Source organism: Rhinatrema bivittatum, chromosome 1 (assembly GCF_901001135.1).
Source record: "Rhinatrema bivittatum chromosome 1, aRhiBiv1.1, whole genome shotgun sequence".
Classification (NCBI taxonomy): Eukaryota; Metazoa; Chordata; class Amphibia; order Gymnophiona; family Rhinatrematidae; genus Rhinatrema; species Rhinatrema bivittatum.
Genome location: NC_042615.1, coordinates 721071659 through 721098204, shown reverse-complemented (window position 1 = coordinate 721098204; position 26546 = coordinate 721071659). Strand labels below are relative to the sequence as shown.

The 26546-nt window shown below is 42.6% G+C and overlaps 1 protein-coding gene across 2 annotated transcripts in view; it reads left to right on the top strand.

Moving 5' to 3' along the window:
• MAP3K1 (mitogen-activated protein kinase kinase kinase 1) overlaps positions 1-26546 on the top strand; it is a 226612-nt gene that overhangs the window by 190738 nt on the left and 9328 nt on the right. For both annotated transcript variants that reach the window (XM_029576902.1, XM_029576912.1), the window contains exons 15-17: positions 1818-1970; positions 4566-4728; positions 10369-10500. In XM_029576902.1, coding sequence (XP_029432762.1) covers positions 1818-1970; positions 4566-4728; positions 10369-10500 — 448 coding nt within the window. The remainder of the gene's footprint in view (positions 1-1817; positions 1971-4565; positions 4729-10368; positions 10501-26546) is intronic.

Here is a 26546-nt window from a genome sequence, read left to right as displayed (position 1 = left end):
TTCTTTCCTGATCTGTATCACTCTCTTGTTTGTTAGCTTCTGGTTCTGAAATAATCAACCTGACCTTTGCATTCCACTGCAACGACTTGTAGTGGCAGAAAACTTTTTAAAAATATAATATTGATATAACAAATCACACAGTTCAGTCTCCTGTTACAGTCAAGATGTGTCCTGTCATTCTGAACAGAAAAACATTTTATTTATGCCTTACTTTAAGAGGCTTTTATGACAAAATTTGAAGAGAGGAAGCTAATTATCGTAATTAATGGGATACAGCAAAAGGCAAATTTTAAGCTTAGTATTTCATCTGGCAGATGGCTTAGGGACCTCATAGTCCTTTGAAAGAAAAGGAGACCATGAGGGCTGCAAAGATCTTATTTTCATATATTTATTTAAACAAATTTACATGTTCTGGATGGTTTACAATAGGTATGTGTGTATGTATATACTAGGGATGTGAATCGGGCTTCGGACAATTGAAAATATCGGACAATATTTTCAAAATCGTCAGAAATCGGGGGCTCCCCCAAAACGATAGGAAAACCCTACGATATTGATCGTGGGGGTTCTCTTATCGTTTTGGGGAGGGCGGGAAAAACGGCACACAAAAATAACCCCTAAACCCACCCCGACCCTTTAAAACTAATCCCTTAGCTTCCCCCACCCCCCCGCCCCCCCCCCCCCCCAAAAAGCTTTTTACAGATACCTGGTGGTCCAGTGGGGGTCCCTGGAGCGATCTCCCGCTCCCGGGCCGTCGGCTGCCACTAATCAAAATGGCGCCGATGGCCCTTTGCCCTTACCATGTGACAGGGTATCCATGCCATTGGCCGGACCCTGTCACATGGTAGGAGCACTGGATGGCCGGCGCCATTTTGTGCTCCTACCATGTGACAGGGGCTGACCAATGGCAGTGGTGTAGCCCTTGTGACATAGTAAGGGCAAAGGCTATCTGCGCCATTTTGAATACTGGCAGCCGACGGTCTGAGTGCAGGAGGTCGCTCCCGGACCCCTGATGGACTTTTGGCAAGTCTTGTGGGGGTCAGAAGGGTCCCCCAAGACTTGCCAAAAGCCCCTGGTGGTCCAGCGGGGGTCCAGGAGCGATCTCCTGCACTCGGGCCATCGGCTGCCAGTAATCAAAATGGCGCCGATAGCCTTTGCCCTTACTATGTCACGGGGCTACCGGTGCCATTGGTCAGCCCCTGTCTCTAGGTAGGAGCACAAGATGGCACGGGCCATCCAGTGCTCCTACCATGTGACAGGGTCCGGCCAATGGCACGGATACCCTGTCACATGGTAAGGGCAAAGGGCCATCGGCGCCATTTTGATTAATGGCAGCCGACAGCCCAGGAGCGGGAGATCGCTCCAGGGACCCCCACTGGACCACCAGGTACCTGCAAAAAGTTTTGGGGGGGGGTCGGGAGGGTGGGGGAAGCTAAGGTATTAGTTTTAAAGGGTCGGGTGGGTTTTTTGTTTATCGGCTCGGGCGCAGCCGATAAACAAAACTGCGATCGGGCCCGATGAAAAAAAACCCACATGTGAATTCACATCTCTAGTATATACAATATATGAAAATGAAATCTCTGCTGCTCTCAAGATTTCCTTTCCTTTCAAAAGGGTGATGTGAGGGCACTAAACCCTTCCTGCACTATACATCTTTACTATGTAAGAATGTTTTGTTTGCACCTCCATTCATAGTAGTATGCCCATGGAGGAGTACTGTTAGGTGCCTATTTGCTGCTGTCATCTGTATTCATTTGCAAATTAAACTCTTCAGTCTATGACCTCAAGCTTTCATGTAAATGTATTTCAATTTTTAGACTCCAGAGACCCTACCTGGACATACCAAAGCAAAAAACCCATACAGAGAAGAAATGGAATGGCTCAAAGGTCAACAGATAGGCCTAGGAGCATTTTCTTCCTGTTTCCAAGCTCAAGATGTAGGAACTGGAACTTTAATGGCTGTTAAGCAGGTAAATGTTCTTTTTTTTGTGTGTGTTTACAATTCATTGTCACAGTTTGTGAACAGAAATTGTAAGTAAGGTCCTGTTTGAACAAATGCCAGCAGAACAGTGTGCGTGTGTTTTTATTTCATAGAACCCAGGATGGTATTTCCAGGGGCTTTCTCATTAGCTTTGTAGCTAGTAATATTTTTTTTTTCTTTTTTTCCCTTCATCGCTCTTTGGTTTTGTTACTGCTTACTATCGCTCAGCCATAATCTGCTCAGGGAGAATCACTTCAAATTTCTTTATTGTGAACTACAGAAGCTTCTCCTGAATTCTTAGAACAAGCTAAAGAAGGAAGCATGTGCTTCTTAATCTCATTTTTTTTTCTGTGCTCTATTAAGGGTTGTTTTGTCGGGTTACTCAAATTACCTTCCTGTTCTCTCTCATTAGAAAATCTGAAGGTACGTATTGATGCAATGTGCTAGAAGGATGTTGGGCTGCATAGAGAGAGGCATAACCAGCAGGAAAAAGGAAGTGATAATGCCCCTATACAGGGTTTTTTGTGAGGCCTCACCCAGATTACTGTGTTCAGTTCTGGAGACCATAAGCCAAAAATGTTAGACATGGGAAGGAAGCAGACCAGAGAAGGGCAACCGAACTGGAGTGGGGTCTGCACCTGAAGACGCATGATGTGCACTGGAATACGGAGAGGGGGGAGGGGGATACAATACAGACTTCTAAATACCTGAAAAGTATTAATGATACACGTGAATCTAAATTTTCTGTTGGAAAAGAAGCTATAGAGCCCTAGCAGGCATGATATGAAACTCTAAGGGGGCAGACTTAGGAACAGTGTTAGGAAATATTTTTTCATGGAAAGGATGGTGGATGCCTGGAAAGACCCACCTGGAGGAGGTGGTGAAGATCAGTATCAGAAATTCAAAATTGCCTGGGATGAACACAGAGGATCCCCATGAAAATGAAAAAAATGGGGTAACTTTAGCTGTAAGATTTCTGCAGGGGGGTAACCTATACGGAGCAGCAGTTAGTTCCCTAAACAGCCTGCTTTATCTGTTGTCATTTATTATGTCACTATGTAAAACTGACAGCGAATTTAAACTTTTTAAGAATTATAGTGGCAATGTAATGCTTTCTCTTGAATGCAACTACTGTAACAAATCAGTGAGAGCTGTTATTTAATGGACAAACTAGATGGAATTTGTTTTGGGTTTTTTTTATCTATCATATTTGTTTCTTATGACTTTTTTTGGAATGAATTCTGGACTTTTTCCTTTGTTGCAGAGACCTGTAGACAGGACACAGTCTGCATTTCTTTCTGAGCAGTAGGAATAAGGCAGCAAACAAGATGCAAGCAACTAGTTTTACTGGAGAAAGTTGTAGGACCCTGTTTACTGAGCATTTTTCCCCACAGACATAAAGTGTGAGAAAACCTTTAGTAAATAGTCCTTGGGAGGGTAATTTTCAGAAGCCATGTACCTGTAAGTGGCAGGTACATGGCTTCTGAAAAAGCCATGGCATGCTCAGGTAAAAGGGGCATTTTGAAACTTGTCTGTCCTGTATGCAGGCAAAAGCATGTGTCTTGCTCCACAATATGCGTTTTAATTCACATCGAGCAGGGGATGGGAATGAAACAACATGTCGAGGTTTGCATTTTGAAAAGTAGGACTGGGGTGGGGGGTGTGTGTGTGTGAGGGAAAATTTTTCTACAGGAAAAAGTGGGTACAAATCTCTGCGGGCACTTTTTCCCCGAGGCAATCTTCAAAGGGAAAGTATATGCTTAGCTTCCCTTTTGGGAGCTGGTACAAAGTCTGCAGGTAAAAGTTGCATTTCTGTCAAAATGCAGAGTTTTGAATATTGCCCTTTTAATGAATGAGGTCAGGGCACTTTTTTTTTTGTTCTGTGCTTACTACTCCACTGTGTTCGAAACCACTAACTATGGGGAAATCAGGTCCCCTCCAGATCAAGGAGGAATGAAGAAGCTAAGGCAGGATGAGGAGAGCGAGGGGGAAAAAGGTTAAGGATGATGGGGTGATTGGAAGAAAGAAGACTGTACCTTGGGTTGGGTTAGGAGGGACAGAGGAGAGGACTGCACTTGGAGAAGAGGGTAGGAGGTGTCTTTGGCTCCCATCCAGGCATGGGAGGAGAGAGCTGGCTACAGAGTAGAGGGGGGGAGAAGGCTGCACGTGGGTAAGATATGGAGGAGAATAGTAAGAGAGCTGCACTAGGGGTGGGGTAGGAGGCTTTGTACTCACCAGTAAAGAAATACTATGTACTCCCACAGACACTCCTCCTCCCAACACGTATTGTTGATGGGGGGGGGGGGGGTATATGGTGAGTACATTTTTTCCATGGTGAGTAAGTCCTGAAGACATTTTAGAATCCCTGCAAATACAATTTCTTTGGCCACTTTCTAGAATATAGTAGTAAATGGTCAGAACCACAACAACTCTGCAGTGGAGTTCCTAAGGATTTGTTGATGATAAACTCTTATCAAAGCTGAGCTACATGTTTGCCAATGAAGTCCATGTGTTCTATTGGCCATTGAGGATCATTGCACAAGAGGCATCTGATGTTTGCTTCTGTTTTCAATTTCTGAAATAGGTGACTTACGTGAGGAACACAACGTCTGAGCAAGAGGAAGTGGTTGAAGCCTTGAGGGAAGAGATAAGGATGATGAATCATCTGAGCCATCCTAATATTATTAGAATGTTAGGTGCCACATGTGAAAAGAGCAACTACAATCTCTTCATAGAGTGGATGGCAGGTAAAAATGCATATTTACGTGATCATCTTAAGATTTTAAGGAAAGTGCAAATTCTATATAGAGCAAATGAAGGGAGGAACTGCGTATTATAAGGCCTTGTCAAATTCTCAACAAGTTGGAGAAAGCCTGAAGAAGCAGCACTGCATGTATATGACTTCCATTGAAAACAGAATAAGTAAGCAGGTAAAGACAATCTTTTATTTTATTTTATAGATATGTTCTTTTTGGTTCAAGGAAATTTTCCACTGGTACTTTCAAGAAACATAGACTATAGGAGGCTCACAATTTGTAATCATAAAGAAATGTGGGTGTTTTTGGTAAGTGACTGACTCCATTTCCAAAAGCAACCCCTAAATAGTAAGAAAAGCAAGGCATTCCAATGTAAACTTACATATTAAATGCCTTTTATATATTGCATGCTCAATGTTAACAGTTTAATTATATTTTGGAAACAAAATGTTGATTTTTATATATAATAAAAATAATTATTTGTACATAATTTACAACAAAGTGTGGAACGTTTCAGAATATTTTTAGTTATGACAGTCCTGCTCCTTGCAGAGACTTAAACATAAAGTACACACTACATGTTTTACATGTAACTGAGAGCAATTTTCGGTTACCAGTAAGCTCTGAGATGTGCCATTAATGCAGTTAGTGAAATAGATATTTAGGGGAGAATCCATGCAATACAGCCCCTACCATTATAGGTGCTGGGATGGGCAATCTCCTCCTGTGAGGTTATATAGCAGTTTTCTACAGAGGTCAGGGAGGTGTGAGAAGTATAATTTGCCTCAGTTGTATTTTTGGTCTATCTGGGGATCTGGGCCCCATCCTGCCAGGGATCTTTTGGAGCACCTCAAGGGCTCCACTGCTATACTCTTCTTTTCTGAAGGTACAGAATGGTTGTTTGGGGAATATTTTAGAATTTTGGACTTTTATGTGGTAGGAGTCTTGCTGGATACCTGGGCCTTTCTTGGACTCAGGGAATGGGGAACCCTGTATTTGGGAGACCCAGTGATAGGAAACACCTACCCTAGAGGTAGTAATACTCTGCAAGGAAAAACGCCAGTGTTAGTATTTTTTGGGATGAGAGATGCTTTTGGTTAATTGCCCAAAAGCAAGATTTTTGCCTTCCTTCATGTCTGGAGCAGCCAAGCTGCTGTTTGGATACTGGATTCCATCCAATTGAGATCCCCACAGGAAAAGAACAGGGAAAAGATTAGGAGTAAAGATCCTGAAGATCTTCTAACTGTAAGAGACTATCTACATCTTTGAGGACACCCATTTCTGGTTTTAATCTATTCTCCAGGTGTATGAGAACCATGTCTATCAGGGATCCCCATGATAGATATGTCTTCTGCCTTGGGGTACCGCACGACATCTGGGATTGCAGCAAGTGTGCCAAGATGACCTCGAAGGGACGCAAGATCCAGCTCGACAAGATGGACTGCCTCTTCTGGCAGAAGACCAATCTATCAGCATTGGTATTTGCTTCAAGAGACCTTAGAGCCACACCGAGCCATCGATATTAGCAGGGCAACCAGTTTTGTTGAGATAGTCAACTGACAGGGATGCTGGAGCTATCTTCTAGCTTCACTATGTCAAGGATGTCTGGTTTGTCGACCTCTGCACCGGGGAAGGAACGATCCAAGCATCAAGGGAAGCCAAAATAGCATCTGCATCAGTCCCCGATCTATGCATGGTGCTGGCCACAGGGATGTACCAGCTTCTGCTGTGATGCCCCTGAAGTGATCCCATGGTGAGGAGAGCAGTCCTTCATCAATGCCAGGGGTATGCCACTGTCTCCACCAGTCCTGATGCCAGCCAATGATCCTCCTCTTGGTTCTGATTAGATTCTGATTACAGCTCTTGGGTTGCAGCCTATCCTGGTGTTGGTGATTTTTGAGGAGGAATTAGAGAATGGCGTACGCATGGCCTTGGAGAGGGCGATGTGCAGCCTCGGCATCGGAGCACCAATGGCACAGACACTGGCATTGTTGCTCCTCGAGCTGCTGCTTAAATCCCTGCACATGCTTAGCAGCATGCTACTGACCCTGTCCCAGGTATCTGTTCCCGGGGCGGCATAGACACCCTGCGAGGCACTGGTGCCACTACCACCTGATCCAGTTGTCATCCCCAGTTCCTTGGAGACAACCCCCCCCCCCCCCCCCAATACTGGAGGCAGCACAGGGCCTGGGCAATAATGGCCAGTCGAACCAGTGCCTATACCGCTGGCTGGGAGCAGAGCGCCTAGGCCCCCGTCACCAGTCAAGGGCACCTATAACCCCTGGGGAGATGACTCCTCTATGGCTTCCAATGACACTTGAGAGAGTCTCCGCTGAAGGACCTCTTCTTTGTAGATTTTGTTTGGATGATGGCAGAGGCCATCCAATTTCAGTTGATGATTGAAGAGGATACCAGGCACAAAATGATAAATATCCTCCAGTGTATGGAGCCTCCCAAAGAGATTGTGGCAGTCCCAGTGCACAAGATCCTTGTGGATTTACTGATGAGGATGTGGCAACACCCCTCACAGTGCCTCTCGTCAACAGGAAAGCAGATGCGATTTATCTCGTCCAAAAAGCTCTCAGATTCGACTAGCATTAGCGGCCCCACCAATTGGTGGTGGTTGAATCTGCTCTGAAGAAGGCCTAGTGTGCTCAGACCCATTTTTTGGTGCTCCTGGGGAGCAAGGTGTTCCATGGCGCTATGCTTATTGTCCGCATAGTGTTCAAACAAACAAAAAGCTCTTTCCAAAAAAGGCTCATTCAATTCTGTATTCCCTGTACTGACAAGTTACAGATTTTTATTCACTGTAAACTAAATTAAACATTCTTGCTAAACCAAAGTGGTGGTTATTCTCAATATCTTTTAATTCCTCACCAGTCTGTTTTTTAAATTGAAAAATTAATTCTTTGAATGTTTTCTCCTCTGTTTGTCTTTTCCTGAAAAACACATTCTTGCATCACCCACTCACCCCCCTTTCTCTCTGCTGCTAGCCCCTTAACTGCCAGTATCCTTTCAAGTTTTAAACTGTAACCCTAGTAATTAACTCTCCTAGGAATTCTGAAACAAGGAAAAGCAATATATCATTTTCTGATAATAAATTAAATACTCATAGCCTTTCGAAATCTAATTATTATATGAAAAATAGCTTCAAATGAGCACATTTTGCACAAACATGTCTCACAATTCTATAGTGCAGAGCAGGAAACAGGAATGCCAATAGATAATAACCAAAAATAAAGGCAAATAGTAAAAAGCACTTTCTTTTTTAAGTCTAATCACCTGGGAAGACTTTTTGCCATTTACTAAAGAAATTACTGTGAATATTTTTACCTAAAGAAAGAAATCCTAATCTGTTCTAACCACAGGATTTTCAATTTATTAAAGCAGAAAAGTAAAAAAGAATTTTCTCATCTCTATCAGATCGCTGTGTAAACAATTTCAAACATCCGCTCCGTTCAAAGAGAAAGGCACCCAGAAACTAACTGCATGTTTTTCCTTATCCTGCCATATAGGTTCTTTCCTGAAATACAGTATTTATGGTATTTCATTACATACATAGGGGTAAAAATATCAAATTTAACTCTATACAGGCAAAAGAACTAGTATCACTTCTTAATAAGTTTTCATTAAGTATGCTGGACAATTGGCCAATAACAGTAGTTGTAAGAGACAGGAGCTGAGAAACTACAGTCTTCAAACAAAACTAGCTACTATGGACAACATACAAATCTTATTACAAACTATAAAAACAAAAACAAGCAGTCCAAGGCTGTAAATGTAAGGTTCCCTGTACTATAGCCTAACCAAGGGTTAAATTCTGATTCCTTGCTCTCATAAGGGAGAGGGGAGCATATGCATTGTAAACCAGATCCTGAACTCTTGAGAATCTAATCCAGTGCCTATTTTACGGTCCCGTGTAACCATAAACATGTTAAAATAATGCAAATGTCGTGTTAAAGACTGTCCTGTCTTTTTATGATTAATGAATTACAGCAATTATTGCAGAACCAGTGCTGTAAAGCTGCCGTCCGTCCACCCACACTGCCCATTTCTTACAATGCTTAGTAATGATTTTAACTTCATGTGGGAATAATTCACAAACTGATGCTAGGGGACTGGGGAATCCTGTACTTTGTGACATAATGAATTTAAACTTAGAATGCCTTAAAATAACAAATTGCCAACTTTAAGCTACTATGTAATAGTCAGTAATGAAACAAAAATTCAGCAAAAAAGTAAATGAAAATACTCGCGTCGTCACATGAATCTCACGTGGTGCCAAATCGTGCCCAAGGCTCCGTTAGGTCTTGATTAGTCTGGCCCCGACTAATTCTGAGCGGACGCATACCTCGACCAGAGCTTACAGCCAGATTCCACAATCTCGACTGTTAAATATTCATTACCCGAGGCATATATCTCTCAGGAAGTTAATGTTCATCCGGGGTCCTTATCTCCCATGTTAACATTTCGAGGACCATACCTCTTGGGTCAAACGGCTGGTAACCAAAGAAATATCTCAGCCTTATATCTCTAAGCAACAATCTTTATTAAGAAAAGTACAGAAAGAAAAAGCAAGAAAGGATCTTGGGAGTAGTGGAAACTGCATAACAGTGGTTTGTTTCAAACCATCCTCTGCTACCAAAATGTTAAAAAACCTTGAAACTTACCCCGCCTGGTTTCCTCCCCAGAGATACCAGTGATGAAACAGACTTTCAGTTTCAAAACATAACATTTATTAAGTAGCTTAGAGATCTTATAAGAAATGGCAGTTTCTGTTTATTTCATGCATGCAAAGTTAAGATAGAGGAATCTATAAGGAAATCAGATTGTGTTTCCTTATGGGAGTAAAGGAGCCCATCTTACAGAATACACTGTTTCGTGAGCAATGCCAGTTTACTCAACATTTTAAATTTGCCTTTGATTTTTATACACTGTTAAACATGGCTCGCATATGCTTACCCCGCCCCTCGCTCATCCCCTACGTTTGCTGGTAATGGAGTGTGGAAAACATGGGGTCTGTTCAACCTAGGATGTTTTTGAAATAGCATTGACTTATCTCTGCAGTGGGAATCATCACCCACAGACTTGCATGGCTGCAGGCCTTGGATCTCAGAACAGAGGTGCAGGTGCAACTCGCTGAAGTGCCAGGTACAGGAGAAATCTCTTCAGAGATAAAGTAAAGGACATGATTACCCAGATCCAGGACCACCATGCCACACTCCAGCAGCTGTCCACTGGAAGCCTTTCTTTTGTCCATGCGCGCATGTTATAAAATCGGGCGTACGTTTGTGCGTACAAATGTACGCCCATGCATATGTTTTAAAATCTGCCCCTTAGAGTTTTTCTGTGGTACATAATGAAATGGTTCACTAACTTCAGCACGCCGGTTCTAAAACATTTTTTATTTTTATTTTACTTAGCTGGTTTTTGCATCACTGAGGTTTGACACTTAATTTATCAAGGCTCTTGTTGGCTAAGTACTGGTAAAAACTAATTTTATGAGAAACTCTAGATTACATTCTTGTTATAGAAACTTGGAGCCCACAACTTCTGTAGAAAAACCTGTTACTGGATTTTGATTGACAGCATATCAATTAATGCTAAGATAAATACACTTTTATCTTGCAGGTGGATCCGTCGCCCATTTGCTTAGTAAATATGGAGCTTTCAAAGAATCGGTTATTATAAATTATACTGAACAGCTGCTGCGTGGCCTCTCTTACCTCCATGAGAGCCAGATTATCCACAGGGATATTAAAGGTAAGAGAACTTTAGGACACCTTCAGTGCCAGAAAAGCTAATTATTTGTGTTACGAGTTTCAGTAAAGTAAAAAACACTGAGTACTCAAGAAAGCCCAAAGTGAACACCAGCCAGAGCCCTGAAAGAAACCAAACTAGGAGTGTTGCAGTGAATGTTGAAAAAGTACATTTAGGAGGTATTTTTGTACCATCATGCATAAATCCACTTTTAAAATTATCCCACCAAATCTACCCGCACCCACTTAAATCTGCTAAAATCTATGCATAATTTTTTCTTCAAAATGTTTGTGCATTGTTTTGGAAATCCAAAAATGCACATAACTCCAAATCCCATCCCCACTTCCGCCCTCAGGATCCACCCTAGTTCATTGCAGGTAAATTTACACACACACACACACCAACACACCACACACACACAGCAGTTTTTGTAAAAAGCCATTTCTGCATGGAAAACAGTGTTACAGAAGTCCATTTCAAAATTTCCTTCTTTTTGTGTAATTAAAAAAAAATTCACATGCAGATCCAATTGTATCTTACATTTTAGGATTTTATTGATGCAATAACAGTATTAGATGCTTCATTGAGGTGTGTCCTGATTCCAAACATTACCTTGTAAGTGGTCCCATTGATCCCTTTTGCTAATTGTAGCACATCATTCATTAAGGGGCAGGTTTTAAAATGTACGCCCAATTTTATAACATGTGCTCGCAGCCGCGCGCATGTTATAAAATCAGGGGTCGGCAGGCGCAAGGGGGTGCACACTAATGCACCTTGCGCATGCCGAGCCCTCCCTGTTCCCTCCCCACTTCCTTTCCTTTCCCCTACCTCCCCCGCCCTTCCCCCCTGCCCTGCCCCTTTTGTAAAGCCCCGGGACTTACACGCGCCACCGGGCCTTTTTAAAATAGGCCCAGCACGCGTAGGGCTTTTAAAATCTTCCCCTAAATATGTGGTATCCCTTGCATAAAACAAGAATTCATTCACAGTGTATCTTTTATAGTGCTTTCTTAATATCTACAAAGTATATATATATTGAGAGAGAATTCAGAAAATTGGAAGTTAGGAAACCTTAAAACCAGTCTGACATGTAGATGCCAAATCAGTAAGTACTGCGATAACTGTTGCATTTGAAATAAAAAGAGGAATATTATCCACAGTGGTTTTATAGTATAGTTTTTAATCTGCAGTATGAGCATTATAATAAGGTATTCTGGGGGTAAATTGCATTTGTTTATGTAAACTAAGAAATGATCTTAAATCTCCATTTGCAATGATTTCAAATGGTTACTTGATGGCAAAATTGAAGGACTGCAGCTTCTATCTATAGGTTATGATCCTCTTTCTAAGTGAGGCAATGCCTTTCTTAGAAAAGGATACAAGGAAGACTTCTATACTTGAAAACAGGATAAAGCATAAACGTTGGCAAGTTAAATGTAAGACATTGATAAGACAGGCTAAGAGAGAATTTGAAAAGAAGTTGGCTGTAGAGGCAAAAACTCACAGTAAAAACTTTTTAAAATAAATCCGAAGCAGAAAGCCTGTGAGGGAGTCAGTTGGACCATTAGATGATCGAGGGGTTAAAGGGGCACTTAGAGAAGATAAGGCCATCGCGGAAAGATTAAATGATTTCTTTGCTTCGGTGTTTACTGACGAGGATGTTGGGGAGGTACCCGTAATGGAGAAGGTTTTTATGGGTAATGTTTCAGATGAACTGAATCAAATCGCGGTGAATCTAGAAGATGTGGTAGACCTGATTGACAAACTGAAGAGTAGTAAATCACCTGAACCGGATGGCACACACCCCAGAGTTCTGAAGGAACTAAAAAATGAAATTTCAGACCTGTTAGTAAAAATTTGTAACCTATCATTAAAATCATTCATTGTACCTGAAGACTGGAGGATAGCAAATGTAACCCCAATATTTAAAAAGGGCTCCAGGGGCGATCCGGGAAACTACAGACCGGTTAGCCTGACTTCAGTGCCAGGAAAAATAGTGGAAAGTGTTCCAAACATCAAAATCACAGAACATATAGAAAGACATGGTTTAATGAAACAAAGTCAGCAAGGCTTTACCCAAGGCAAGTCTTGCCTCACAAATCTGCTTCACTTTTTTGAAGGAGTTAATAAACATGTGGATAAAGGTGCACCGGTAGATGTAGTATACTTGGATTTTCAGAAAGTGTTTGACAAAGTTCCTCATGAGAGGCTTCTAGGAAAAATAAAAAGTCATGGGATAGATGGCGATGTCCTTTCGTGGATTGCAAACTGGCTAAAAGACCGGAAACAGGGTAGGATTAAATGGGCAATTTTCTCAGTGGAAGGGAGTGGACAGTGGAGTGCCTCAGGGATCTGTATTGGGACCCTTACTTTTCAATATATTTATAAATGATCTCGAAAGAAGACGACTGAGGTAATCAAATTTGCAGATGACACAAAATTGTTCAGAGTAGTTAAATCACAAGCAGATTGTGATAAATTGCAGGAAGACCTTGTGAGACTGGAAAATTGGGCATCCAAATGGCAGATGAAATTTAATGTGGATAAGTGCAAGGTGATGCATATAGGGAAAAATAACCCATGCTATAATTACACAATGTTGGGTTCCATATTAGTTGCTACAACCCAAGAAAGAGATCTAGGCGTCATAGTGGATAACACATTGAAATCGTCGGTTCAGTGTGCTGTGGCAGTCAAAAAAGCAAACAGAATGTTGGGAATTATTAGAAAGGGAATGGTGAATAAAACGGAAAATATCATAATACCTCTGTATCGCTCCATGATGAGACCGCACCTTGAATACTATGTGCAATTCTGGTCGCTGCATCTCAAAAAAGATATAATTGCGATGCAGAAGGTACAGAGAAGGGCATCCAAAATGATAAGGGGAATGGAACAGCTCCCCTATGAGGAAAGACTAAAGAAACATAGAAACATAGAAATGACGGCAGAAGAAGTCCAAACTGCCCATCCAGTCTTCCCAACAAGCTTCACACACTTTTTTTTCTCATACTTATCTGTTTCTCTTAGCTCTTTGGTTCTATTTCCCTTCCACCCCCACCATTGATGGAGCTGCATCCAAGTGAAATATCAAGCTTGATTAGTTAGGGGTAGTAACCGCCGCAATAAGCAAGCAGAGAGCTATGCTGGATATGCGTGAAGTATCAGTTTTTCTTCTCTCCTGCCGTTGAAGCAGAGAGCTATGCTGGATATGCGTGAAGTATCAGTTTTTCTTCTCTCCTGCCGTTGAAGCAGAGAGCTATGCTGGATATGCGTGAAGTATCAGTTTTTCTTCTCTCCTACCGTTGAAGCAGAGAGCTATGCTGGATATGCGTGAAGTATCAGTTTTCTTCTCCCCTGCCGTTGAAGCAGAGAGCTATGCTGGATATGCATTGAAAGTGAAGTATCAGGTTTATTTGATTTGGGGTAGTAACCTCCGTAACAAGCCAGCTACTCCCCGCTTTGTGAGTGCAAATCCTTTTTTCCACATTTCCTCTTGCTGTTGAAGCTTAGAGCGATGTTGGAGTCACAGTAACCATGTGTATGTTTATTGAATAAGGGTATTATCTCCAGGCAGTAGCCATCATTCTGACGAGCCACCCACTCTTCATTGACTGCCTCTTGACTTTATGGATCCACAGTGTTTATCCCATGCCCCTTTGAAGTCCTTCACAGTTCTGGTCTTCACTACTTCCTCCGGAAGGGCATTCCAGGCATCTACCACCCTCTCCGTGAAGAAATACCCTTGCTCAGTTGTACCCCTGTTTCCCTCCACACCCCTCTGCACCTTTTCCCTTCTCCTCTCCCTTCCCGCTCCCTCACTCTTTTCCTCCCCCCTGCACCAGCATTTATCTGTACATACGTGCAATTGCCTCCTTCATACTGTAAATAAGTTCTATATGCTAAGTTCTTAAGTGCACATGCCTCCTTAGCATTGTTTATAGTTCACTTGCATATCTAACCCTAGCATGAATGCAAAAGTTGTAACTCTGCTCGTTAACTCTCTTCACCCGTACTTTTATATATTATCCAGTTAGCCCCCTTCCTCGTTCATTGTAATTTCCTTTCTCAGTTACTTGTAAACCGACATGATGTGTCCTACGAATGCCGGTATAGAAAAATGTTAAATAAATAAATAAATACTTCCTGACATTGGTTCTGAATCTTCCTCCCTGGAGCTTCAAATCGTGACCCCTGGTTCTGCTGATTTTTTTCCTACAGGTTAGGACTTTTCAGCTTGGAGAAGAGACGGCTGAGGGGGGATATGATAGAGATGTTTAAAATCATGAGAGGTCTAGAACGGGTAGATGTGAATTGGTTATTTACTCTTTCGGATAGTAGAAAGACTAGGGGGCACTCCATAAAGTTAGCATGCGGCACATTTAAAACTAATCGGAGAAAGTTCTTTTTTACTCAACGCACAATTAAACTCTGGAATTTGTTGCCAGAGGATGTGGTTAGTGCAGTTAGTATAGCTGTGTTTAAAAAAGGATTGGATAAGTTCTTGGAGGAGAAGTCCATTACCTGCTATTAAGTTCACTTAGAGAATAGCCACTGCCATTAGCAATGGTAACATGGAATAGACTTAGATTTTGGGTACTTGCCAGGTTCTTATGGCCTGGATTGGCCACTGTTGGAAACAGGATGCTGGGCTTGATGGACCCTTGGTCTGACTCAGTATGGCATTTTCTTATGTTCATTGGGATAAAATAATGTAGATTATAGCTTTAAAAACAAAACAAAAATTTGCCAGTTTGACAAGATGGGGCGTGTTTTCTCCCCTACCCAATCCATTCCCATGGAGAAGTGTTAACTCAAAGCAGGTGTCTCTGAAAGTAATCTAAATTGTTGATCAAATTTTGGAGTTCAAATATGTTATATTATGTTTTGTATTCTCCTGTATCTTAAATAGCATGGACTTGTCAGATATTGCAGTATGGAAAGAGGCAAAAACTCTTACTGAAATCGTTTATCCTACATAGCTGGAAAGCTATATTTAAGTGGATTGTTGAGTAGAAAATTGATTTAACTGCAAAACATCATTAAGATATTTATTAGGATATCTTTCTAACTATATACATATTGTATAATATACGGTATCCAAAAAAACCAGAACACTAATGTAGCAGCAAAATAGCAACAAAAATTAATGCATCATAAAAAATGTTATTGATATTACTTTACAAACACATCTCTTTTAAATTTTAATTACAAGCTAAAGGGAATATTCAAAATAGATAATAAAAACTTAAAATATCCTTAAGATATTCTTTCTAATGATGATGTGCACATATAATGTCCTAGAAAAATTAAGGTATATGGTCTGAATAAAACCTCTTATGGTTACAATCGGCAGCTCAATGTTCTTCAAATATGTGAGTAAAAACACCTCTCTCTGCTGGGAACACTGCTAATTCTTCAATGCCAAGATGAAGAATTGGCATTCTGCTGTGTGAGAATCTCCCCTCAACAAAGGTCCCCTTGTTTCATCAGATATGGGCTTCATCAAGAGAAAGAGATACCAGTTTGCTAGTGGACCATTGTAATGCTATGATGCTGGAGCTCAGAGATCAACAATTTGCATATAGAACAAAGTCCTGAGCCTGCCTTCCTCCAGCAATTCAAACTGGAAACTGTAATGAGGATGTTATGAATATATGTGCATACTATCATTAGAAAGAGTCTAAGGATATTTTGTTTTAATTGTCTATTTTGGATATCTCCATTAGCTTGTAATTAACATTTTAAAAAGATGTTTGTAAAGTAATATCAAAATATATTTTTTATGTTGTATTAATTTTTGTTGCTATTTTGCTGCTACATTAGTGTTCTGGTTTTTTGGCTAGCATATACTGTATTCAGTTCGGACACTTCATGATAGATTTAACTGCCTTAAGAGTTTTTTCTATATATATTTTGTGTGTGTGTGTATATGTATATATATATGTGTGTGTGTGTGTACATATATTTTTACACATGCACACTTCTTTTGGAGGACTCCAAAAGTATTTGCATTCAATGCAGGTAGTAAGGTCACAGTCTTTTACAGATTAAAATTGTCGACCATTAATGACCCCATGATGTAGAAATCAGTAGTTACAAAACTCAAATGATAAGCCCTACACAAGACACATGAAGCTTACCACTTGGTCCTACTAGAAAAGAGAGTAGAAGGCCTTTTTTTTTTTTTTTTTTTTTTTTTTTACTATTATTACTATTATTATTACTAAGATCAATGTTATTTTTTGCCTCTTGTTCCCTATCCACTTGTTAATTGTAAACCGACATGATGCGATATCTATCGCGAAGGCCGGTATAGAAAAACTTAAAATAAATAAAATTAAATAAATAATGTTATCGTGTAATCAGGATCTCATCAAGCTGAGTCTCAGTTCTGTATCTAGACCACTGCGGTGTGCATGTTTCTTGAGTCCTGCCACGTGACATATGTGAAGGGAAAGTCCTCCAAATATGGTTGTTGTGGATGTATCCTGGGAGGAGTCCTGCTAGCTAGATGTTGCAAATGTGGAGGCAGATGAAGTAGCATTTCTCATTGCCCCTACCCTTGCTGTTCTGAGTTCAGTACTGTTGTGAGCTGTTAGGTCATGAAAGCATTGGATGATTTCACTTTTGAATGTTGTGAGTAACACCAGATGTACTTTGTCACCATAGGAGTCAGTGCTACATCTTTACAGGCAGGAATGTTTATGAATTAAGGTAGGATGCAGACATGGGGGGAAAATGGTTTGTTTTTGTTCATTTTTTATTGGGGTTGAATACCTGTTTGCCTTTTAAGACTAAAATTCTTCATGCGTGGTACCTTCCTGTATCAGAACTTTTTTGTTTTTTTTAAGAAAAATAAGATTCTATTTAGATGCTCTTGTAGACTCTAAAGCAGAGCTTCCCAAACCTGATCTGGGGACCCTACAGCCAGTTGGATTTTCAGGATATCCACAATGAATACACATGAGTTAAATTTGCATATACTGAGTCTCCATGATATGCAAATTTTATCTCATGCATATTCATTGTGGATATCCTGAAAACCCGACTGGCTGTGAGGTCCCCAGGATAGGTTTGGGAAGCCCTGCTTTAAAGTTTAGGTATACTTGAAGGCCAGTTTTGCACACCTATGATACTCTTTAAATGATTTATCCAAACTGTTGCACCTTCATTAATCTATTGTTCAAAATAACAGATGATAGAATTTTTTGTATGTATATTGCTGGTGCATTTTTCCCCCATAGATTTCAGTGGAGCAGGTTGCATAAGTGTTTCAGAGCACATTTAAATGAAGCTGAGAGGAAAATTAGTTCTTACCTGTTAATTTTCGTTCCTGTAGTACCAAGGATCAGTCCAGACTGCTGGGTTATGCCTCCCTTCCAGCAGATGGAGTCAGAGAAAAGCTGAAAAGCACTTCCCACATAACCCGGAGTGCCACCTGCGATCCCTCAGTATTATCGATATCAAAGCAGAATGAATGGCTGTTGCTACAATTTCCTTGCATTGAATTATGCGCAAACACACTTTATCAAACAATGACTAGATCAAGTTAAAAACTGAACCTGTTAACAAGGTAGAATGTGTATGAACGTGGAAGAAGAACAATGTGACCCAAAATAGTTCTGCAAAAATAAACTGACTTGCGTCATAACCTGTCAAGAGAATATGAAACAGTTGACTGGACTCTCCTGTGTACAGGCAGGCGTAGGGACTGATCCTTGGTACTACAGGAACGAAAATTAACAGGTAAGAACTAATTTTCCTTTCCCTGTACGTACCAGGATCAGTCCAGACTGCTGAGATGTACCCAAGCTGTCCTATAAGGGGTGGGACCTGGAGAGTCCCGCGCGAAGCACACTGCTGCCAAAGGAATCCACCTTCTGATCCCGTACATCCAAACGGTAATGTCTAGTAAACGTGTGCAAGGATTTCCACGTGGCCGTCAGACAGATCTCTTGTGGCGAGACACATTGGCTTTCTGCCCATGAAGCTGCTTGAGACCTAAGGGAATGCGCCTTAAGGCCTTCCGGTACTGGACGCCCGCAACATATGTAAACAGAAGCAATAGCATCCTTCAACCATCGGGCGATAGTAGATTTAGAAGCCTTAGTCACTTTCTTAGGACCACTCCACACAACAAAGAGGTGATCAGACAATCTAAACGGATTAGTAACCTCCAAATATCACAAGAGGACCCTACAGACATCCAACCTCCTCAGATCCTTATCTTCATCAGAAAATGCCGGCAACTCGACTGCCTGGTTGACATGAAAAGCCGAGAGTACCTTGGGCAGAAAGGAGGGCACTGTGCGAAGGGAAACACCCAAATCAGAAATATGCAAAAGAGGCTCTTGACAGGACAAGGCTTGGAGCTCTGAAACCCGCCTAGCTAAACAGATAGCCACGAGAAAAACCGCTTTAAGTGTTAAGTCCTTAACTGTCGCCAATTTCAAGTGCTCAAAAGAAGGTCCGCAAAGGCAACGAAGCACCAAATTCAAACTCCAGGACGGACAAATCGCGCACACTGGCGGTTTCAAGTGCTAGGCCCCCTTCAAAAACCGTATCACGTCTGGGTGTGCCGCAATGGAAATACCATCAATTTTACCACGAAGGCTGCCCAAGGCCGAAACCTGAACTCTGAGCGAACTGTAAGACAGACCCTTCCGTAAGCCGTGGATGTGAACAATAGTAGCCCATCGCGGTGACAGGTTCATCCCGCGACACCAAGAATCAAAGACTTTCCATACCCGAATGTAGGTAATAGAGGTAGACTGTTTCCTGGCACGCAGAAGGGTAGAAATAACTGCCTCCGAGTAACCCTTTTTTTCTTAACTGCCTCCTTTCATAAGCCAGGCTGCTAGACAGAATCGATCTGCCTGCTCTAAAAATACTGGACCCTGCCTCAGAAGGTTGGGCAGGTGACTAAAGCGTATCGGACCGTCCACCGCCAGGTTGATCAGATCGGCGAACCATGGTCTTCGGGGCCACTCAGGAGCCACTAGAATCACCGGTCCCTGGTGAGACTCTATGCGCCGTAATATCTTTCCGATTAGTGGCCATGGAAGAAACACATAGAGAAGGATGTGCAGTGGCCAAGGCAGAACCAGAGCATCCACTCCTTCTGACCCGTGGTCTCTTCTGCGACTGAAGAAGTGAGCTGCCTTTGCGTTCAGACGAGTCGCCATCAGGTCCAGGTGGGGGATTCCCCAACGTCTTGAAACCATTCGCATCGCTTCCTCCGACAGTTCCCATTCCCCGGGATCCAATTGTTGTCTGCTGAGAAAGTCCGCCTGAACATTGTCAACCCCGGCTATGTGAGACGCCGCAATCCTGTCCAGGTGACGTTCTGCCCAGCTCATCAGTTTGTCGGCCTCGTCGGACACGGAACGACGTTTGGTGCTTCCTTGTCTGTTTATGTAGGCCACCGTGATCGCATTGTCGGAAAAAATCCATACCGCTTGGTAGCGTAACATTTGTAAGAAGTGTTCTAGAGCTAGTCGGACTGCCCTGGTCTCCAACCTGTTGATGGACCACTTCGCCTGTAACGGAGTCCAAAGACCCTGAGCCGACCTTGACCGGCACACTGCCCCCCAGCCGGAGAGGCTGGCATCGGTTGTTACAACTACCCATATAGGGCTCTCAAGGGTCACCCCTTTTAGTAGGTGATCCGGAGTGAGCCACAGTCCGGACTGGATCTGGCAGGTTCGAGCAACAGCAAGGGAATCTGGTACTCTTCTGATTTGGGATCCCAACGGGACAGCAGTGCTCTCTGTAAACATCTCATATGCGCGAAGGCCCAACAAACTAACTCCAGGGTAGATGCCATAAACCCAAGAACCTGCAAATAATCCCACACCACAGGGGAGGGGAGCGACAGCAGCCACCGCACCTGAGACATCAACCGGTCCATGCGAGCGAGGGGTAACGATACTTTGCCTACCAACATATCAAATCGAGCCCCCAAAATCTCTTATCACCTGGGTTGGGATCAACTGGCTCTTTGAATAATTGACAACCTAGCCCAAGGACCGCAGAAGACACATGACCGCACGAACCGCCGCCTTGCAGAGTTCCTCCGACTTCGCTCGGATTAGCCAGTCGTCCAAGTAGGGATGTACTAGAATCCCTTCTTGCCTCAAGCTCGCCGCCACCACCACTAGCACCTTGGTGAACACGCGAGGTGCAGTCGTCAGTCCAAAGGGTAGGGCACAAAACTGGTAGTGTTGTTCCATGATCATGAACCTCAGAAACCCCTGGTGGTGCTCTTGGATTCCGATGTGGAGATAAGCTTCAGTCAGGTCCAAAGAAGCCAAAAACTCGCCTTTGTGTACCGCCGCAATGACCGATCTTAATGTTTCCATATGAAAACAAGGCACCCGCAAAGCCTTGTTGACTTGTTTGAGGTCCAAAATCGGTCAGAAGGTTCCATCCTTCTTGGGTACCATGAAATATATGGAGTAACGACCGGTCCGGCATTCCAATTGAGGAACTGGCACAACGGCTCCCAGCGCTTGCAATCGAGCTAGGGTCTGTAGGACCACCTGCTGTTTCTGCGGTGGTCCGCAAGGGGACACCAGGAAGAGATCCCGGAGGGGACGAGCAAAATCCAAAGCGTAACCGTGACTTAAAATATCTAGTACCCACTGATCCGAGGTAATTTTGACCCATTCCTTGTGAAACTGGGATAGCTGACCCCAGATCTTCGGTAGAGAGGAATGGGTCAACATCCCTTCATTGAGCTGGCTTGTTGTTGTGGGCAAATGCATGGGTTCGGCACGCTGAGGCCGCCTGCCCCGAAAGGAATTCGACCACGCCTGTGCTCTCAAAGCTGTTTGTCTAGGGATATAGCACGACGCTGCCCCTAAAACGGCCCCGGTAGCTACCCTGCGAACGGGCCGCCCTGGGCTTGTCCTCTGGCAGCTTATATACCTTGTTGTCCCCCAAGGCCTTTATGAGTTGCTCCAGCTCATCCCCAAATAACTTACCCCGAAAAGGGAAGGACCCCAACTAAGTTTTAGACGAGGCATCCGCGGAACAGTTTCGGAGCCACAACAGACGCCGTGCGGACACCGCTGAAGACATAGTGCGTGCTGAAGTACATAAAAGATCATAGAGAGCATCTGCCTATAGGCGACTGCTGATTCCATACGGGCCGCCTGTTCTGCCTCCCCCGGGGGAAGGTCTTGGGCTGTCAACACTTGCTGAACCCAACGTAGCAAAGCCCGCTACATCAGGCTACTGCATACAGCAGCCCATATCCCTAAGGCGGATACTTAAAAAATGCGCTTGAACAACTCTTCCAACTTCCTATCCTGAAGGTCTTTAAGCGCTGTACCTCCAGTCACCGGAATAGTAGTATGCTTGGCTATTGCTGTGGCTGCCGAGTCCACTTTTGGGACTTTAAGGAGGTCAAGCGAATCGTTAGGAAGAGGATATAATTTTTTCATGGCTCTAGGAGGCCTCTGGGGCCTCCCATTCACGGGACACAATCTGTGATAGCTTTGGGTGGAAAGGAAAAGTCTGCGGTGGAGTGCGAAGCCCCGCTAAAGCTGAATCCCCCATAGATAAATCTGACGTTTCCTGGGACAGAGGGAGTTCCAGCTCCTGGAGCACATGTAAGATCAAGGGGTCCAGTTCCTTTCACCGGAACAAACGGAGGACCTGGGGGTCATCCCCCTCTACCTGGGTGGCATTGTCCCCCTTATCGCCCATATCGTAAGTGGAAGAATCCTGCAAACCTGGATCCACCAGGTCAGGCAACCTATCCCCCGGGGAAGAAGGAGGGAAGCGGGAATCCACCTTTTCCTGACCCCTAGAGACCCTCTGGATCTTAGCTGGGCTGGGAGACTGGGAATCCCACTCAGTCTCCGCCTCCATATATGCTTTATGCATCATCAAAATAAATTTCGAAGAAAAAAAGATGCCGCCGCTTTAAGGGCCCCTCTGGGGGAAGAAACGGAGGAGGAGCTGTGTCAGCAGGCAAACCGCACGGTCTGTGCGGCGGGGACAGCGGAGGAGGGAGATCCTCTCCCTCCTCAGAACAATCAGCGTCCCCGTCCGAGGCAGACAAAATGGCCGCCGCTCCCGTGCTAATCGGGAGCGGGTCAGGCCTCTGTCCCTCGGCATCGTGTGCACCACGCGATTTCCTGCGCCTCGAAATGGCCGCGCCCCCCCCCCGGCGCCGAATCCGGACGCTGCGAAGGCCCCAGCAGTCTGGACTGATCCTGGTGCATACAGGGAACAGTGATTTAAGTGTGAGCAAGCAAGTTTTGGCTTCTTGCCGTTCGATCACAATGTTGTCATTTTGTGAGCATGCTCTGTATGATTTCTCTACTCAGGATAGTTCCAGATGATGATGTCAGCAGAATGACAATGCCCAGAAAGGGATAATAAACTTCATGTATTATAATGAAGATAATTTAGTACATACCAGACAGCAGGTGCAAGCTTAGTATCCTAACTTACCGGTATTTCTTTGTTTAGAACCTTTTCTCCCTATCAGTTTTTGATTTTATACCACTGCAGAGCTTGAATTCTAGGGCAGACTTTGTGTTCCAAAAAAAAAAAAAAAAAGTCTTCCAGCAGGTGACTTAGGGAATGGTTGAAACTTTTAAAAATATAATTTTTTTTATTGTTCTTATTGAAACTAAATACAAAGTTATATGAAAGGGTAATTATATAAGTAGCATAAAGCTTATTGTTTGAGAAAATATTAATCAATAATATATAAGCAGTGGTCAAGTATATGGGAACTTATAATATGAGTAAAGACATTTTAGGATTATATAAATCCATTTATCCTATCTTCTGATTACAAATTTATTTATTTAAAAAATTTGTTTCCCACCCTTCCTACATTCAGGATGGGGCACAGTAGAACATGGATGATTGTTAAAGAATAAATGAAAATATAAAACAAGTCAGCATGTATAATAAAATATAACAAACAAAAACATAAAAAAACAGAATAATCAAACTTTAAAAATACATCAACTAAAATTAAATAAAGTCTAAAAAAAAATAGAAACAGACTAAAATGAAAATGGAAGCTTGCCAAACAGAGGGTATTATGTTTAATCTGTCTGACTCGGGAATGCTTTCTTGACAGCTTTATTAAAAAAGGATTTTTCAGTAAGTCATCTCAGCTCAAATGAGAGGGAGTTCCATAGTAGAGGGCCTGCAGATGAAAAAAGAGCGCACCAGAGTTTCTTCCAAGTGAACATCCCAAGGAGAGGGAACATCAAGGCGTAGTTGAGAGGAGGATCTTAGTGTTCTAATAGGAGCATGAATTTCAAGAATTGATGTAATCTAGGGTGAATGAATATTGTTGCCAGCTTATAATCTATTCAAAATAGCCAATGTAAGAATTCTAAAACAGGTGTAATATGTTCACAAATTGGAGTTCCTGTCAATAACTTGGCAGTTTCGTTCTGAATGTGCAGGTAGACCAGTTAAAAGTGAATTGCAGTTATCAATACTTGTAATGAGAAGTGACTGTAAAACAGAACGAAAATCAGATGTAGCTAAAAGAGGTTTTAAATGACAAAGCAATCTAAGTTTATAAAAAGAGGACTGTGTCGGGGCCTTAAAATGATTGTGCATTGATAGTTGGGTCAATGATGACATCCAGATTGCAAATTTTCTGAGAGAATTCAGTTGTTTGATTGTTGAAAATAAACTGTTAGGAATCTTTGGGTTTGGAAAGTGGGATAAAATATCTGTTTTAGAAATATTAAAAGCTAGTTTATTACTGTTTTAACCATTGTTGATAAACAAGAACTGAGGAATGATTGTGTCCAGGCTTCTTTAAGAGGAAAGACAAATTGTATGTCATACGCATAAAGTCTGAAGTGGACGCCAAGATTGAAAAGGATACGGCACAGAGGTGTGAGAGAGATGTTAAACAAGGTGGCGGAAAGAGCAGATCCTTGCAGAACACCAGAAAATAGTTGATCCCAAGAGAGGAATGAGATGGAATTGAGACCTGTAGAGTTCTGTTAGAAAGATACAAAGTGAACCAGGAAAGAACAGCACTAGAAATCCCAAGCAAGCATATGATAAATAGGATTTGGTGATCCATAGTTTCGAAAATGGAAGAATATCAAGGAGACAGGAAAGTTGATCCCTGATCAAAACATGTCAAAGATAGAAAGAAATAGTAGTTCTGTACTGTGATGTTTTCTGAAGCCAAATTGGTATTGGTCAAGGATATTATTTTCAAGAAAGCTGTTGAGTTGATGCAGAATAGCTGTTTCTACTATTTTTGCTAAAAATGGTAATGAAGAAATAAGGCGGTAATTCGAAAGTAGGGTAGGATCAGCAGAAGCTTTTTTGCTTATTGGCCAGACTGTTGCTTGTTTAAGGGAATTTGGAAGAAATCCAGATTTTAATGAAGAGTTAGTGAAATTAGTTGTGAAAGTTCAGTCCAGCAGCAGGAGGGGGGCTTTCCAGTCTTTTGCATTGAATGTCACATGTATGATTTTTTACCCGCCGGTGAGAGATTGTATATGTGCATTCGGTGCAAAGAGCTCCTGGCTCTCAAGGAACGAGTCTGATCTCTGGAGGCTAGAGTGGCAGACTTGGAGGAGCTGAGGCAGACAGAGAGGTACATTGATGAGACCTTCAGGGACATAATAGCCAAGTCCCAAATCCAGTCTGGCTTGGATCAGAAAGGTCTCCCAGTTGGAGAACATCACCCTGGTGTAGCAGGAAGTGATCCTGCAGCAAGATCTTGCCCTCCAGGTAATGAATTGTCCTCTCGCACTCAGGACAAGTTTCCCAGGGCTAGTGCCCAGGAGGGAAGGGTTAGGCCAGCCATCATAGTTGGTGATTCAATTATTAGATAGCAGGGTGGCTGGTAGACGTGAGGACCGCCTGGTAACTTGCCTGCCTGGCAGATCTCATGCGTCACCTAAATAGGATTATAGACAGTGCTGGGAAGGAGCCGGCTGTCATGGTACATGTGGGCACCAATGACATAGGAAAATGTGGGAGAGAGGTTCTGGAAGCCAAATTTAGGATTTTAGGTAGAAAGCTGAAATCTAGAACCTCCAGAGTGGCATTCTCTGAAATGCTTCCTGTTCCACGTGCAGGTCCACAGAGGCAGGCAGAGCTCCAGAGTTTCAATGCATGGATGAGATGATGGTGCAGGGAAGAGGGATTCAGTTTTGTAAGGAACTGGGGAAACTTTTGGGGAAAGGGGAGACTTTTCCGAAAGGATGGGCTCCACCTTAACCAGAGTGGAATCAAGCTGCTGGCACTAACTTTTAAAAAGGAGATAGAGCAGCTTTTAAACTAGAAAAAGGGGGAAAGCCAACATACACTCAGCAGTGCATGGTTCAGAGGAATGTATCCTTGAAGGATACTAATGAAACAGGAGAGTTGGGCATCCCAACAGAAGTTCCAATAAAAGCAAATGTAGTCCATGTGCCTATGTGTAAAAAATCACCTGAGCTAAAGATGTCCAAATTATTCCTATCAACTGAAAAACAGGTTGTTAATACAAACAAAAAACACACTTTGAAATATCTGTATGCCAATGCCAGAAGTCTAAGAAGTAAGATGGAAGAGTTAGTGTATAGCAGTAAATGATGAGATTGACATAACTGGCATCACAGAGACCTGGTCAAAGGAGGATAACCAATGGGTCAGGGTACAAATTATATCGCAATGATAGGGAGGATCAACTTGGTGGGGGTGTGGCACTTTATGTCCAGGAGAGTCCAACAGGATAAAGATCATACAACAGGCTAAATGCTCAGTAGAATCTATATGGGTAGAAATCCCATATGTGTTGGGTAAGTATAATGATAGGAATATACTACCGTCCACATGAACAAAATGGTCAGACAGATGATGAAATGCTAAGAGAAATCAGGGAAGCTAACCAATTTGGCAGTATAGTAATAATGGGAGATTTCAATTACTCCAGTATTGACTGGGTAAATTTAACATCAGGACATGCGAGAGACATAAAGTTCCTGGATGTAATAAACGACTGCGTCATGGAGCAATTGGTTCAGGAACCAACGATAGAAGGAGCTATTTTA